Source organism: Physeter macrocephalus, chromosome 11, assembly GCF_002837175.3.
Source record: "Physeter macrocephalus isolate SW-GA chromosome 11, ASM283717v5, whole genome shotgun sequence".
Lineage (NCBI taxonomy): Eukaryota > Metazoa > Chordata > Mammalia > Artiodactyla > Physeteridae > Physeter > Physeter macrocephalus.
This window is the reverse complement of record NC_041224.1, coordinates 42,377,299-42,391,657: the sequence shown is the minus strand read 5'-3', so window position 1 is coordinate 42,391,657 and position 14,359 is coordinate 42,377,299. Positions and strand designations below refer to the sequence as shown.

Below are 14,359 nucleotides of genomic sequence, written 5' to 3'. Positions count from 1 at the left end.
GTGCCCGGGTCCGGGAAGATCCCACATGCCGCGGAGCGGCTGCGCCCGTGAGCCATGGCCGCTGAGCCTGCGCATCTGGAGTCTGTGCTCCGCAACGGGTGAGGCCACAACAGTGAGAGGCCTGCGTACCGCAAAAAAAAAAAAAAAAAAAAAGACACATGCACCCCAGTGTTCACTGCAGCACTATTTACAATAGCCAGAACATGCAAGCAACGTAAATGCCCATTGGAATGGTACAGATGAACTGGTTTTCAGGGCAGAAATAGAGACACAGATGTAGAGAAAAAATGTATAGACACCAAGGGGGGAAAGTGGCGGGTGGTGGTGGTGGTGTGATGAATTGGGAGCTTGGGATTGACATATATACACTAATATGTATAAAATGGACAACTAATAAGAATCTGCTGTATAAAAAAATAAATTTCAAAAATAAGTAAATAAATAAAAGTTAAAAAAAAAAAAAAAAGAAGGGAGTGGCAGTATATACTTACACTGATGAAAGAGAAAAACCTACAACCAAGATTACCCCGCAAGGATGTCATTCAGATTTGATGGAATAGTCAAAAGCTTTTCAGACAAGCAGAAGCTAAGAGAATTTAGCACCACCATACCAGCTTTGCAACAAATGCTGAAGAAACTTCTCTAAGCGGAAAACACAAGAGAAGAAAAAGACCCACAAAAACAAACCGAAAACATTTAAGAGAATGGTAATAAGAACATTCATATCGATAATAACCTTGAATGCCAATGGATTAAATGCCCCAACCAAAAGACAGAGACTGGCTGATTGGATACGAAAACAAGACCCATATAGGGCTTCCCTGGTGGCGCAGTGGTTGAGAATCCGCCTGCTGATGCAGGGGACACGGGTTCATGCCCTGGTCCGGGAAGATCCCACATGCCGCGGAGCGGCTGGGCCCATGAGCTATGGTTACTGAGCCTGTGTGTCTGGAGCCTGTGCTCCACAATGGGAGAGGCCACAACAGTTAGAGGCCTGCGTACCACAAAAAAAAAAAAAAAAAAAAAAGACCCATATATATGCTGTCTGCAAGACACCCACTTCAGACCTAGGGATACATACAGACTGAAAGTGAAGGGATGGAAAAATATTCCATGCAAATGGAAATCAAAAGAAAGCTGGAGTAGCAATACTCATATCAGAAAAAATAGACTTTAAAATAAAGAATGTTAAAGCAATTATACTCCAATAAAGATGTTAAAAAAAATAAAGAATGTTACAAGAGACAAGGAAGGACACTACATAATGATCAAGGGATCAATCCAAGAAGAAGATGTAACAGTTACAAATATATATGCACCCAACATAGGAGCACTTTAATACCTAAGGCAACTGCTAACAGCTATAAAAGAGGAAATCGACAGTAACACAATAATTGTGGGGCACTTTAGCACCTCACTTACACCAATGGACAGATCATCCAAACAGAAAATTAATAAGGAAACACAAGCTTTAAATGACACAATAGACCAGATAGATCTAATTGATATTTATAGAACATTCCACCCAAAAGTGGCAGAATACACTTTCTTTTCAAGTGCACGTGGAACATTCTCCAGGATAGATCACGTCTTGGGTCACAAATCAAGTCTCAGTAAATTTAAGAAAATTGAAATAGTATGAAGCTTTTTTTCTGACCACAACACTATGAGATTGGAAATCAATTACAGGAAAATAACTGTAAAAAACAAATACATGGAGGCTAAACAGTGTGCTACTAAATAGCCAAGAGATTGCTGAAGAAGTCAAAGAAGAAATTTAAAAATACATAGAAACAAATGACAATGAAAACACAATGACCCAAAACTTGTGGGACACAGCAAAAGGAGTTCTAAGAGGGAAGTTTATAGCAATACAACCTCACCTCAAGAAATAAGAAAAATCTCAAATAAACCCTACAGTTAAAACAACTAGGGAAAGAAGAACAAAGAAAACTCAAAGTCAATAGAAGAAAAGAAATCATAAAGATCATAGCAGAAATAAATGAAATAGAAACGAAGAAAACAATAGCAAAAATCAATAAAACTAAAAGCTGGTTCTTTGAGAAGATAAACAAAATTGATAAACCCTTAAACTCATCTAGAAAAAAAGGGAGAGGACACAAATCAGTAAAATTAGAAATGAAAAAGGAGAAATCACAGCTGACACTACAGAAATACAAAGGATTATAAGAGACTACTACAAACAACTATATGGCAATAAAATGGACAACCACGAAGACTCTTCCAAAAAATTGCAGAGGGAGAAACACTCCCAAATTCATTCTACGAGGCCACCATCACCCTGATACCAAACCCAGAAAAAGATATCACAAAAAAAGAAAATTATAGACCAATATCACTGATGAACATAGATGCAAAAATCCTGAACAAAATACTAGCAAACAGAACCCAACAGCACATTAAAAGGGTCATACACCATGATCAAGTGGGATTTATCCCAGGGTTGCAAGGATTCTTCAATATATGCAAATCAATCAATGTGATACACCACGTTAATGAACTGAAGGATAAAAACCATATGATCATCTCAATAGATGCAGAAAAAGCTTTTGACAAAATTCAACACCGATTTATGATAAAAACTCTCCAGAAAATGGGCAAAGAGGGAACCTACCTCAACATAATAAAAGCCATATACGACAGACCCACAGCAGGCATCATGCTCAGTGGTGAAACACTGAAAGCATTTCCACTAAGATCAGGAACAATTCAAGGATGTCCACTCTCACCACTCTTATTCAACATAGTTTTGTAAGTCTTAGCCACAGCAATCAGAGAAGAAAAATAAATAAAAGGAATACAAACTGGAAAAGAAAAGGAAAACTGTCTCTGTTTTCTGATGACATGATACTATACATAGAAAATCCTAAAGATGCCACCAGAAAACTCCTAGAGCTAATCAGTGAATTTGGTAAGGTTGCAGGATACAAAATTCATGCACAGAAGTCTCTGGCATTCTTATACACCAAGAACAAAAAATCAGAAAGAGACATTAAGGACACACTCCCATTTACCATTGCAACAAGAAGAATAAAATACCTAGGGAATAAACCTGCCTAAGGAGGCGAAAGACTTGTACTCAGAAAACTATAAGCCACTGATGAAAGAAATCAAAGATGACATAAACAGATGGAGAAATAGACCATGTTCTTGGATTGGAAGAATCAATATTGTGAAAATGAGTATACTACCCAAGGCAATCTGCAGATTCAGTGCAATCCCTATCAAACTACCAATGGCATTCTTCACAGAATTAGAACAAAAAATTTTACAATTCTTATGGAAACACAAAAGACCCCAAATAGCTAAAGCATTCTTGAGGAATAAAAATGCAGTTGGAGGAATCAGGCTCCCTGACTTCAAACTATACCACAAAGCTACAGTAATCAAGGCAGTATGGTACTGGCACAAAAAGAAATATAGATCAATGGTACAAGATAGAATGCCCAGATAAACCTGTGCACATATGGGCACCTAATTTATGACAAAAGAGGCAAAAACATACAGTGGAGAAAAGATAGCCTCTTCAATAAGTGGTGCTGGGAAAACTGGACAGCTGCATGTAAAAGAATGAAATTAGAACACTCCCTAACACCATACACAAAAATAAACTCCAAATGGATTAAGGACTTAAATGTAAGACCAGGCACTGTAAAACTCGTAGAGGAAAACATAGGAAGAACACTCTTTGACATAAACCACAGCAAGATCTTTTTTGATCCACCTCCTAGAGTAACGGAAATAAAAACAAAAATAAACAAATGGGACTTAATTAAACTTATAAGCTTTTGCACTGCAAAGGAAACCATAAACAAGACAAAAAAGACAACCCTCAGAATGGGAGAAAATATTTGCAAATGAAACAACAGACAAAGGATTAATCTCCAAAATACACAAACAGCTCATGGAACACAATATCAAAAAGACAATCCAGTTAAAAAATGGGCAGAAGACCTCAATAGACAGTTCACCAAGGAAGACATACAGATGACCAAGAGGCACATGAAAAGATGCTCAACGTCGCTGATTATTAGAGAAATGCAAATCAAAACTACAATGAGGTATCCACTCACACCAGTCAGAATGGCCATCGGCAAAAATTAGAAACAATAAATGATGGAAAGGGTGTGGTGAAAAGGGAACCCTCTTGCACTGTTGGTGGGGATGTAAACTGATAGAACCACTATGAAAAACAGTATGGAGTTTCCTTAAAAAACTAAAAATAGAACTACCATATGACCCAGCAATCCCACTACTGGGCATATACTCTAAAAAAACATAATTCAGAAAAAGATATGTACCTCAATGTTCATTGCAGCACTATTTACAATAGCCAGGACATGGAAGCAACATAAATGTCCATTGACAGATGAATGGATCAAGATGTTGCACATATATGCAGTGGAATATTACTCAACCATAAAAAGTTATTGAGTTATTTGTAGTTAGGTGGATGGACCTAGAGTCTGTCATACAGAGTGAAGTAAGTCAGAAAGAGAAAACACTATGAAAAACAGTATGGAGTTTCCTTAAAAAACTAAAAATAGAACTACCATATGACCCAGCAATCCCACTACTGGGCATATACTCTAAAAAAACATAATTCAGAAAAAGATATGTACCTCAATGTTCATTGCAGCACTATTTACAATAGCCAGGACATGGAAGCAACATAAATGTCCATTGACAGATGAATGGATCAAGATGTTGCACATATATGCAGTGGAATATTACTCAACCATAAAAAGTTATTGAGTTATTTGTAGTTAGGTGGATGGACCTAGAGTCTGTCATACAGAGTGAAGTAAGTCAGAAAGAGAAAAAGAAATACCATATGCTAACAAATGTATATGGAATCTTAAAAAAAAAAAAGTACTGATGAACCTAGTTGCAGGGCAGGAATAAAGAGGTAGACCTAGAAAATGGACTGGAGGACATGGGGTGGGAGGGCGAAGCTGGCGCGAAGTGAGAGTAGCATCGACGTATATACGTCGACGTATATACACTACAGAATGTAAAATAGTTGGCTGGTGGGAAGCAGCCAGGGAAATCGGCTTGGTGCTTTGCGATGACCTAGAGGGGTGGGTTAGGGAGGATGAGAGGGAGGCTCAAGAGGGAGGGGATATGGAGACATGTGTATGCATATGGCTGATTTGCTTTGTTGTGCAACAGAAACACAGTATTGTGAAGCAATTATACTCCAATAAAGATCTATTTAAAAAAAACAAAAAAGCTACCGTCTTGAGATGGAATTTAGGAGACCTAAGTTTTAGTTGCTACTCTGCCTGCCAAGAGCTGTGCAGCCATGAGTGCATCACTTAGCTTCTCTGTGCCTGTTTTCTCACCATAAATGGGAGTGTCAAACTAGGTTTCAAATCACACCTGTATAGTCATATTACTATATTACTCAAAGAAGAGCAGGTATTTCTAAGCGTCCATAAGAAAACGTCCGTATTTTCTTTCTTCCTTTGTGCATGATGTTATGTTGATAAGAGTATGTCATACTTCATTGGTAGTATGTTCTGGCCATTAACATGGACTTAAGAAAAAAAACCTAAACAACTTATTCTTGAATAGGTGATACTTGCATTTAGTAAGAACTTAAAAAACATGCACATATATATTGGAAAGAATTTTCCTTCCACCTTGAGTTCCAGTTCCTCTTTCCAAAGGCAGCCATTGTCCCCAGTTTCTTGTGTGTGCATCCAGAGATTAAATATACGTTTATTATAATATGCAACCTGAAACCGTTTTTTAGAGTAAGCAGGAAAAACAGGTTAATTGCAGGGGAAAAAGTAGAAAATGGTATAAGAGAGCTAAAATCCTCATCATAATAAATAGTTTATAGATGATGTTCCAAATTTATGAAAAGAGAAGCAATTAATTTTTAGAAGCATGAGGGTAAAATAGCTAAAAGAGATGAAAATGATTGCTGGGGGTGGCCTGCCATGGCCAGGATATGCAGGGTTTTTAAAAAAATTATATATCTCTTGACTCTATGTGTATGTAATCTTTTGATAAAAATAAAAATTAATTTAAAAAGGAGAAAAGAAGAAAATGTGGATAAACGAAGAAACAAAATTGCCTGGTATTGTAACCCCAGGTGTAACCAGTTTATTTTCTTCCAGTTTTGTCTATACTTTAAAAAATAAGAAAAATTGAAAGGTATCACCCCCGCCCCCAAGGAAAAAAAAAAAGGTAAATACGTGAGGTGATGAATGTGTTAATTAACTTGGGAGAATTCTTTAACAAGGTATATCAGATCATCACATTGTACTCTTTAAATATCTTAACAATTTTGTCAGTTTTACCTCAATAAAGCTTAAAAAAAAAAAAGAAAGCTTGAAAGAATAGTACAGCAAACACTTGTAAGCTATCACAGGTTTAACAGTTTTTAACATTTTTCCATATTTGCTTTGTATGTACTTGTGTGTGTGTGTATAATTTTTTCTGAATCCTTTGAAACAAATTGCAGATATGACAGTTCACCCCTAACTACTACTACTAGCTAATTACTGCTAAGCATGCATCTCTTAGGAGTGACAGTGTCCTACATACCACAATACCATTATCATATGTAAGAAAATTAACACTAATTTCCTAGTATCATTTAAGTCATAATTTGAATTTCCCCAATTGACCCCAAAATGTCTTTTATAGTTAGGGTTTTTTCTTATATGCAGTTTGTTCTTTTGAACCAAGATCTAACTAGAGTTTATGCGTTACATTTGGTTATTACGTCTCTTTAGTCCAGTCTCCCACCTTTATTTTCACGACATTGAATTTTTGAAGACTGTAACAGTTGTCTTGTAGAATGCCCATATGCTCATATATGTGTGTGTGTGTGTGTGTGTGTGTGTGTGTGTGTGTGTATATAATTTTCTTTTTTTTTTTTGCCACACCACACGGCATGTGGGATCTTAGTCCCCAACCAGGGATCGAACCCGTGACCTGCGCCGCCTGCAGTGGAAGCGTGGAGTCTTAATCACTGTACTGCCAGGGAAGTCCCAGCACATATATTTTTTAAAATAACAAAAGTGAACTTACATTGGACATATTTTTGAAACTTTTATTTTTTCACTTTAAAGTATTTATGACTGTCGTTTTAAGTTCACATTTTTGGTCGTACATTCAAGGGTCTTCATAATCTGAGCTTAATATGCTTTTTCAGATTTCTGTCACTGCTCTCCAGCACCATCATTTCCTCTTCTGAACTATCTGCCATGGTGTCCAGTCATCCTCTCTACTTTTATTCATTATCCAGCATTAGTCCAACACAATTAGCTCATATGTTTCCCTCACTTGAAATACCTTTCTAGTATTATATTTGCTTATTTAAGTCATAGAATTTTACAAATTGTTGAGCAGTGTAAATTTTGTAGGACATAAGGCTAGCCTTCAAGTGCTAGCTATGTGACTGAAAAGCTGTATGACTTTGATAAGTCATTTTCTTTCTGAGACTAAGTTTCCTCAGCTGTAAAATGAGGGGTCAAGTTAAATGTCATTGAATAGCCCATAATTATCAAGGGATAAGTATTATAGAAAAGTAAGTATTAGAGTTTAGAAGCAGAGGTATGTTGCTGTTGGCTGGTATGTGTCAGGTATGTGATTGAATTTAAGCTGAATGGTCATGAAGCCCAAATGAAATAATTTATGTGAAAAGTTCTGAAAATAAGGTTATATAAATGTAATGTGTTTTAGCAAACAAAACAGCAGGGTTCTTTGGGTGAGTGGGTGGGGATGTTCTGGGATGCTGACGGTGTAATTATTACAGTATTTTAGAGTTTCTTAGAACTTCAGGTGCCCTAATAGTACTACTTAAAACTTTAAAATTGATACTACTCAGTGCTTTCCTAGGCGAGGATAATTATGGATCTGATCTATTCTCTTGTTCTTACAGCTCTATTATCAAGTCCTAAATTTTGGAATGATTGTCTCCTCGGCACTAATGATCTGGAAGGGGTTAATGGTTATAACTGGAAGTGAAAGTCCAATTGTAGTGGTGCTCAGGTAACAGTTTTTCTTTTCAAGGCATGGAATTGCATGGCATTACTTGGGAGAAAAATTGAAATGTTTCATAACTGATACATCATTCCTTTAGACACTACTCTTTCCCAGAAGAGGGCCTGGAAGAAAATTTGTTAATCTTTCTCAGTTGTGAGAAATTCTCAACCTTGTTAGGCACTTGCCATTCAGATCCCAAAGGGCTCATGACTTTTCTATGAAATGTTTATGTGAGCTTTATTTTTGGCACATCTGTTAAGAAAGTGTTTCAGTATACTTTATTTTCCTGAAATCCTTCTGTCTTCTTACATTCTTTACTTTGGTATATCTGGACTGATACTTAGTTGTTAATTTACAAGATTATATATCATCTTTACAAATTAAGAATTTTTCTGCAGCATGTTTTCAGTGTCAGTACAGAAGCATCACTAATTATTTCCATGTTTTCTGCTGACTTTTAAATATCACTTCTAAATAGACTTCAGGAATTCTGAGTATATTAATGCCATCTCTAAAGTGACAAATAGTACTGACTTTTTTTTCTCCACTGTCTTCCTTCCCTATCCTTGTACTCGTACTCTTAGAGATTTAAAAACCTAATTTAGCAACTTGTTTTTGGAGAATTACCACTTGATTATTTAATTGAATCATTGTAGTTCTGTCTTATTTGGGGCTTAATTATGTAAGCTATCTCAAGTCTTTTCTGGAGATAATGGAGTATAAATATAAAATAAATGGAATCATTAACATTACCTAAAGTCTAGATAATAGTACATTATTCTTTTTTTTTTTTTTTTTTTTTTTTTTTGTGGTACGCGGGTCTCTCACTGCTGTGGCCTCTCCCATTGCGGAGCACAGGCTCAGCGGCCATGGCTCATGGCCCCAGCCGCTCCAGGGCATGAACCCGCTTCCCCCGCATCGGCAGGCGGATTCTCAACCACTGCGCCACCAGGGAAGCCCTACATTATTCTTAACAAGATGAATTTGACTCTTTCATTGTCATACTAGGATATACTTCCAGCAACAAGTAGTTGGAAGCACTGGGGTCTCCAGTATCTTACTCCTCCCTTACTCATACCCATACCCTCAGTCTGAATTTATTAGTAATCAAATGCAACTGTGATTTTAGAGATCCAATGAAATGTCTGGAGTTTATTACCTGGGAAAGCATTTAATGTACTATTCTAGGGGTATAGAGAATTGGGTCTCTAGCTTTTTCATTGTCTAACTACAGCCTTGGGCAAGTCATTTATAGACTGAACCATAGTTTCCTCATCTATAAAATGAAGGCTAGACCTAGATGATGTCGGAAGACTTTTCCAGTTTTAAAATTATGTGGCCCTAAGTTCCCAGTCTTGAACTCAGTGGAGAGCTTCAATTTGTGAAGTGTTCAAACACTAACAGAAGGAGAAGCCACACTAATTGGCACTGTGGGGAAAAGCTGTAGAGAGAAGGTCCAAGGAGGCTTCTTCTGGAGATTCTTCTGGAATTATTTCAGATTGAGTTCTGTTCAGTGGAGATGTTTAAGTACAATCTAATGACCTTTAAACTGGGAATGATGGAGTGAATAGGGGATTAGACTAAGCACCTGTGGAACATTTTGGTGGTCCTGAAAATATCAGTTGGGGCTTAAAAGGAGTGTTTGGATAAGTTATTTGGTAGCTAGGTTATTTGTTTACTAAACTTTTCTGATTGCCGGTGTGGAATAACGAAAAAAAATGAAAATAGACCAGGTCATATTAGAAGAGAATCTGGTCAAGACTGGAGGGAGTAGTCATTAGAGAAAGGTAATTTATGTGATTGGGTGTTATTTATGTGATTTCATAAAACTTCAAGGAATATAATTTTTACCTGGAACCAAATGTGCCTCAGAGGACTCAGGCCAACTGAGAATCCACTTTTAGGACTTTGGTGAAACCACTGGGGATAAAGACAAAAATACTTTCTTATTATTTATTTTATTAACTGAAGTTTCAGGGAACATTGAAAACTGATTTTTTCCCCCTTTGTGAAGCTGAAGTCAGTTTAATTTATTTTTACTTTTATTTATTTATGGCCAAGCCGCACAGCTTGTGGGATCTTAGTTTCCCCACGAGGGATCGAACCCAGGCCCCCTGCAGTTGAAGTGCAGAGTCCTAATTTGTGGACCACCAGGGAATTCCCCAGTTTAATTTATATATAAATTATTTATATATAACTTCTTATAAAATTGATCATGATTGATGTATTAAATTTAAAGTATAATCAGATAAGAGTAAGAAGTTTATCAATAATTTATTTTTCCCTCTTGGGTTGCACTGGACTGTCCACTCTTTTTTTTTTTTTTTTTGTGGTATGCGGGCCTCCCTCTGTTGTGGCCTCTCCCGTTGCGGAGCACAGGCTCCGGACGCGCAGGCTCAGCGGCCACGGCTCACGGGCCCAGCCGCTCCGCGGCATGTGGGATCTTCCCAGACCGGGGCGCGAACCCGGTTCCCCTGCATCGGCAGGCGGACGCGCAACCACTGCGCCACCAGGGAAGCCCCTCCCCGGTTATTTCTTTAATGATCCTCTTACCACATGCTTTTATCTGTTTTTAATTGCCATCTGTATCTGAATTTTTAAATCTTTTTTTTTTTCTAATCCAACTTTATTCCCTGAATCTACACTCTTGTTTTCATCCTACACTAACATCTCTATCTGGATGTTGACCAGGCACTTGAAACTCCACCTAATAAAAGTAAAATTCATCTCCTTTTCCCAAAAACCTGTTCTTCTTCCTCCTATTTCTGTGACTGTCACGGCTATCTGCTCAGTTGCCAATGTTAAAAACCTAGGAGTCATTCTTGATCCCCGCTTCTGTCATAGCCAATTGGCCATCGAATTTGTTATTATCCCTCTCTCTATTCTACCCTTTTTTAGCTGTCTTCCCTGCTGTTATTCTATTTCAAGCCCTCATCATTTCCTGCCTGGGCTGTTGTAGCGACCTTTAAAAAAATGCTTTTATAATCAGAAAAAAGTTAATATATTTTCATTATATGAAATGTTGAAATCACAAAAAAAATCTAGATGAAACTAAGTCACCCATAGTTCTAGGATATAATCACTATTAACATTTTAGTCTCTTTTTTCATGTATATTATTTCTTACATAATTGAGGTAATTCTGTATGTGTATCCTTTTCTCAATCTTTTCCCCTTATCATTCTCCAGTGTTCATGTTTTTAATAACACTTTTAATAATTACCAAGTATTCACTTATAAGTAATAGCCTGGACAACTGGTCTCCCAATTTACCTTCTCATCTTTTCCAGTTTACTCATCAATTCAATAAATATTTGAATGTCTTCTATGTACTCTGTAGTTTCTGAAGTGATGTTTCTTAAATGCAAATATGATAATGATACTCCCTGCTAAAATTCTAGAGTATCTCAGAAACAGTTTAGCACAGTGAGAGTGAACCTCCTTGGTTCAAATCTCACCTTTATCATTTTTTAAATTTACAACTCTAGGCCATTTTAAGCCTCAGTCTCCTTATCTATAAAATTGGGATAATAATAGTACCTACATCATAGAGTTGTTCTGAAGATTGTTTTTAAAAAAAAAACTCTTAAAATTAGCACTCTGCATATAATAAGTGCTCGATAAAGATGAGTCATTCACCCAGAACAACTCAGCTTTTATCTGTTTCATTTATATCATTTTCAAGCAAGGTTTTATTTGAACAAAGGATGTCACTGATTTAAAAAAAGAGCCAAAATAAAAACTTGAAAATTTCATGTCTAGAATACCTTCTGTAATATTTTCACCAAACACATATTCTATCTTTTGTCTGAACACCTTCTGAGAAAGGGAACTCATTGCCCCAAGAGGAACCTAAACAAAACTTTTAAGAATAAACATGTACTGAAAATCCATATTTCTAGTGGTTACCGAATTTTGCTTGTATTAGAATCACTTGGGATCTTTACAGAATACTGATGGCTGCTTCTCTCATCCACAGACATTCTGATTTAAGTGGTTTGAGATATGACCTGAGTGTGGGGATTTTTAAGTTTCCCAGGTGATTCTTATGTGCACCAAAGTTTGGGAACCACCACCATATTCCCTTATATATGTAGAGAGACCAGAGTCTTCAAACAGAAGTGTTTGGACTTTGTCATTTTTGCTGTATTGAATTTTATTCCTTATCTTCTGTTTTTTCTTATTAAATTTATTGTTAATGAAAACTGGAGCTTGAGTTTCTGAAAACAATACTGATGGGCTACTTCTTTATAGAAAGAAAAGTTTCATTAATTAGTGCATATATCTTAGGACCTTTGAAGAACTTGGTATAAGGTAGAACAGGTGCAAGGTAAGAAGACACTCTAGAAGTTTGTCATCAGTAATTACCATGGAATTGAATTCTTTGCTTGTTTCTGAAATTCTTAGGCAAAAATCTCTGCTCTTGTCCTTGGTTTTGTTTCTTGTTTCTCTTTTTTAAATAAATAAATTGATAGCACAAGCATTATCTCTGTCGCTACTGTTCTTTGACTTGATGAGCTGTTTTTCTTTCTTGTTGGGTTGAAACCATAAGGTCGTCTTGGTCTGTATCTTTATAAATGGCAGGAAAAGATGATCCAGTTCTCATCTGAATATCTTTAGCATTTTCAGATGAAGTGAGAATAGGGACAGTGATTATAAAGTTCACTCTTTTATATTCTGTTTGTCACTTGAAATTTTAAAAGGTTAAAGAATTAGTAACATTGCTCTTTTCAAAATTTAAGCTCCTTTGAATCGTAATGGTTGAAATGGAACTAGTTAATGAAGGCTATTAACTAAAGGAAACCTTTAGTATAACTAGTCTGAGGAAACCATATTTGGAGGACAATACACATTTTATGTTGATATATTTGTTAAGCTATTAAGTATATTCCAAAGGTGATACTTTTAACTGTTTGTTGCATATCTAACTTCGAAAGTAAATTTAATCTCAGGCTTTCTTTTGCTATTATATTCTTCTTTCCCTCCCAGTGGCAGCATGGAACCTGCATTTCATAGAGGAGATCTTCTCTTTCTAACAAATCGAGTTGAAGATCCCATACGAGTGGGAGAAATTGTTGTTTTTAGGATAGAAGGAAGAGAGATTCCTATAGTTCACCGAGTCTTGAAGATTCATGAAAAGTATGTGCAAACTGTATCTTCTCTATTTTAAAACATTTTTATGTTTTAGTGTTTGCAGCCTTTAATTTTGATAGCCTAAAGATTAAGAAAGGGTGGGGAACTCCTAGGTCCTTCTTCCAGTCCATTTTTATGAATGTCTGAAGGTTTGGTGAACATTTGGAAGACTAAATACTTATTTAGTAATTCATTTTTCCCTGAAGCCTTTTCTGGAGGGTTTTCTTGGTTCCCTTACACTTCCCAACCAGATCAGTAACCCTGTCTGTATAAAGCCCCAGAAAAAACATGACACAAAGGTTGATCCCAAATAGAATCTTCTGATATAATGGACGAGGTAGCCCTAACCTTTCAAAAACAAACCTTTAAGGCAATCTCACAGATATTTTAAATAAGAATAAATTTGTCAACTTTTTCAAATTCCAAAGAAAATTTCTGAAATCTAAGTTATTCTTGTAAATATAGACTCTTGCGTTTTAGAATTGAAAACGATATATGTAAAACCTTGAGAATCCCCTGGTGTGGAGGAGGGACATAACAATGAGCAAAAACTGTCACCTCTCTGGGTCTCAGTTTCCCTGTCTGTAGTAGAAAGAGGTTCAGTAAGATGAACTATAAGATATCTGGCTTCAATATTTTAAGATAACTTCAAATGGAGTATAATCTGTAAAAATTTTGGATCCCTGTGTTGTACACCTGAAAACTAATATAATATTGTAAATCAACTATACCTCAATAAAAAATAATAATAAAATAAAGTATGCAGGGAAAAAAAAAAATCTCTGGGCTCTAAGCCTATGCTTCCCTGTGCAGCTACATATTCCTCACACCCTCCATTCCAAGTCTGTAATAGGAAAACTTTCAGAAGGAAGGAAAGAAAGAAATGAAGGAAAAGGGAGTGTCCTGGAGGACATATAGAGGGAAGTAAAACAGTGGGAGTGATGTAGGTTCTTGAGTATGAGGAAGCCCTAAATAGGTACTACCTCATGCTTACCACCCTCTCAAGTAGTTTACATTCTCCACTTCCAGAAGAGGGAACTGTCAACTGTTGCTTTTTGAAAAATCCCTGTAAACATTCTAACTTAGAAAAGTTCTTTCTTCATTGATAAAATAAAGATCTTACTGCTCTTTTTTTCCCATACTTCAGTATATTGGAATATTATATATATATATATATATATATATATATATATATATTTTTT

At 36.3% G+C, this 14,359-nt stretch overlaps 1 protein-coding gene across 4 annotated transcripts in view; it reads left to right on the top strand.

The window, feature by feature from the left end:
• Nucleotides 1-14,359, top strand: part of SEC11A (SEC11 homolog A, signal peptidase complex subunit) — a 51,990-nt gene that overhangs the window by 22,171 nt on the left and 15,460 nt on the right. For 3 of the 4 annotated variants that reach the window (XM_024117244.3, XM_028495201.2, XM_028495202.2), the window contains exons 2-3: nucleotides 7,922-8,031; nucleotides 13,014-13,163. In XM_024117244.3, coding sequence (XP_023973012.1) covers nucleotides 7,922-8,031; nucleotides 13,014-13,163 — 260 coding nt within the window. The remainder of the gene's footprint in view (nucleotides 1-7,921; nucleotides 8,032-13,013; nucleotides 13,164-14,359) is intronic. The other variant, XM_028495203.2, reaches the window with a different exon arrangement.